Source organism: Montipora capricornis, chromosome 9, assembly GCF_036669925.1.
Source record: "Montipora capricornis isolate CH-2021 chromosome 9, ASM3666992v2, whole genome shotgun sequence".
In the NCBI taxonomy this organism is placed as follows: Eukaryota; Metazoa; Cnidaria; class Anthozoa; order Scleractinia; family Acroporidae; genus Montipora; species Montipora capricornis.
Window position 1 is genome coordinate 36803968 of NC_090891.1, and position 2500 is coordinate 36806467.

The 2500-nt window shown below is 38.2% G+C and overlaps 1 protein-coding gene across 2 annotated transcripts in view; it reads left to right on the forward strand.

Moving 5' to 3' along the window:
* The window catches only part of LOC138015540 (cGMP-dependent 3',5'-cyclic phosphodiesterase-like), a 41877-nt gene that overhangs the window by 454 nt on the left and 38923 nt on the right, over positions 1-2500 (forward strand). For both annotated transcript variants that reach the window (XM_068862605.1, XM_068862606.1), the window contains exons 2-3: positions 112-201; positions 2303-2406. In XM_068862605.1, coding sequence (XP_068718706.1) covers positions 112-201; positions 2303-2406 — 194 coding nt within the window. The remainder of the gene's footprint in view (positions 1-111; positions 202-2302; positions 2407-2500) is intronic.

The window sequence follows — 2500 nt, forward strand, 5'->3', positions numbered from 1 at the left end:
CACACTTGCGATGTGTTTTGGTTTTAATATCAACCGTTCAGTCATTGTTGTGACCTTGTTATTGGGAAGTCCGATATCGTCAATATTGAGCTCTTGCTTTGGTTTTCATAGGATGTGCTGTCTTGCTTGACATTTGCGAGCACCTTGCAAACGATGACAGAAAGTGCAGAGAGATTGATACGTTTGCTCCTCCCGAAAGTGGTACGTAAAGTAAAGCGTGAACCATGCAGTTGATGTTATTTTCAGACGCTGTTTGCTGTCGATTAGTTTACTTGCTAGCCAACAGGAGTTAGAATTGGTTAATAAAGTTTATCATAAGATTTGTCTCAACTTTTTTTTTATCTTTAAAACTATCGCAAAATGGCAAAAACATGCTTTAGTATGAATGTGTTAATGATCTTTCAACTCGTCCAGCTACCGACTTTCAAACGCATCACGATCAGCTGACGAGGTGCTGTGACATTTCGATGGTAGGAAGATTTTCCATCGCGTCGTCCATGGAACGCCGTAAGTTAAGGAAAGAAAAAGTTATCAAAGAAGACTACTGGAGTGCAAAATTGGTGAGAAGTTGTTTTCGCTTCCAAAAGTGACGTTGCGTAAAGTTCACAACCTCTAATTTATGAGCAGCTGAATATTGTATCCTCCTTTGCGCCCTGAAGTCAAGAAAATTGATTATCTGACTGGTCGAAATCGAGCTCCCACTTGCTGTGAGAACGCGCTTTAAAATTTGCAATGAATTTACAGCGTCTAATTTTATCTTTCCGTGTTTTGATTCGTGATGTATTTACGCACGCGAGCGATGAATTTACATTTCAAGGCGTCAAAAATACTCGAATACAGATGGGAAATCTTGAGGGTTTGACAGTGCCGCTTATGTGTGTTTGCATTTTAGTTAAACCGAAAACATAAGTAGTTTTCACAAATTGTTCAAAGAACAGACATGCAGATCGATATCCGTCGATATTGCTTGTATCCTGGGGAGATCATAAGTGAATTTGATCAATCACTTTAAATTTTTTTCGGAAATTCTTTCATCAGAAGAACAGAAGGTACGCCTTTTTAATGGTGCCTCGAAGCTGTTGTTTTTACGCAATTTAAGCCGTGGTTAAATGAACTTGATAAGATATATCTCTGACTGATCATTTGAAGTGTGCACTTTCTGCGGTGTCAAGCTTAAAATTAAGTTCCCTTCAAATGTTCAAACCTTAGATTACCTTTATGGGATTACCATACTGCCTTTGTTTAATTTTCCAGCTGTGTAATTAAGTGAGGTTTATACGACTTGAATATGAATGAAAGAACTGTGCTCACTAATTGTAGCAAAATGATCATGCATGCATGCTCCCTAATCATAATCTCCTAATATAAGACGGACCAATATTTTTAATGTTGTTGATACCCATTAATCCTTTTGATCTTTTAAAAGAACAAAAAAAAATGATGTAGTCTTTTTGGAAGGGACAGATCAAAATCAGTGTGTGTAACGAATTTGTTTAACCTCTTTTAAAGTGCATTAACATGGATGTCTAAGTTGTGTGCATGGACTTTTTATTTTGAGAACTTCCTTGAGATGAGGAATATTAATTTGGATTAATGCCACTGTTTTAATTGGTCTCATCTTCTGGGAAGATCAAGCTACCAAAATAAATTTTGCAATTTTGCAAGAAGATTGGAGTCAACAGGGGCAACAGAGTATGTATCTTTGAAAGGAGGGGGGGTGGGGGGGGGAGAGGTGAGGAGAAACAACCCTGTAGGGAAAAAATGGGGGGGGGGGGGGAGGCTACCCCATAATGAGTCTCAGAATGCTTCCTGTCACGAAGCCCCTCTATGTCCATTTTGCAGGAAAAGGAGAGCTCAATCAATCTTATGGTTTCTAATACAAGTAACAGAGAAAAGTTACCTCCCCAACCGGCTCTTTTGACAGCATCCTCTCGTGTGCCAGCTACGTATCTGAGAACCTAAGGGAAAAGGAATTTTTCACAGATGGAAGATTTCTTTTAAAAATAATCTAAAATGGCTTCTAAAAATTAAAGCATGCTGATGCACAGTCTTCAATGACAAGATACCTGCACTCACCATTTATGGCTTGTTATACATGTACATACAACACTTCCAAACTTAAAGTTCTGTAATTCACTGGTCAACACTGCATGGGTATAAAAAAAAAAGAGGTGATATGTAGTGGCTGGCTGTAATTTATTTAAGGTGAAATTGAGGACTTTGAAACATTAAGTAGTTTCAAACTTAGCATACTGAGGTCATGAAAACATGCTGATGCTGGGATGGCTTCATTAACCAACAGGTAGAAACATTGGTCTTCGTGTTGAGTCCAGAGTCTGATGAGTTAGAAGCTCTTGGAAGATCAGGGATCACTGCAGCTAAGCTACCACAGCAGGGAATTGTCAGGTTTAAGCATACATGATTCATTTTAGAGTAACTAAAAATCAACTGGACTGAACATCTAATCAAATATGCCAATTACGCTTAATATTAACAGAGT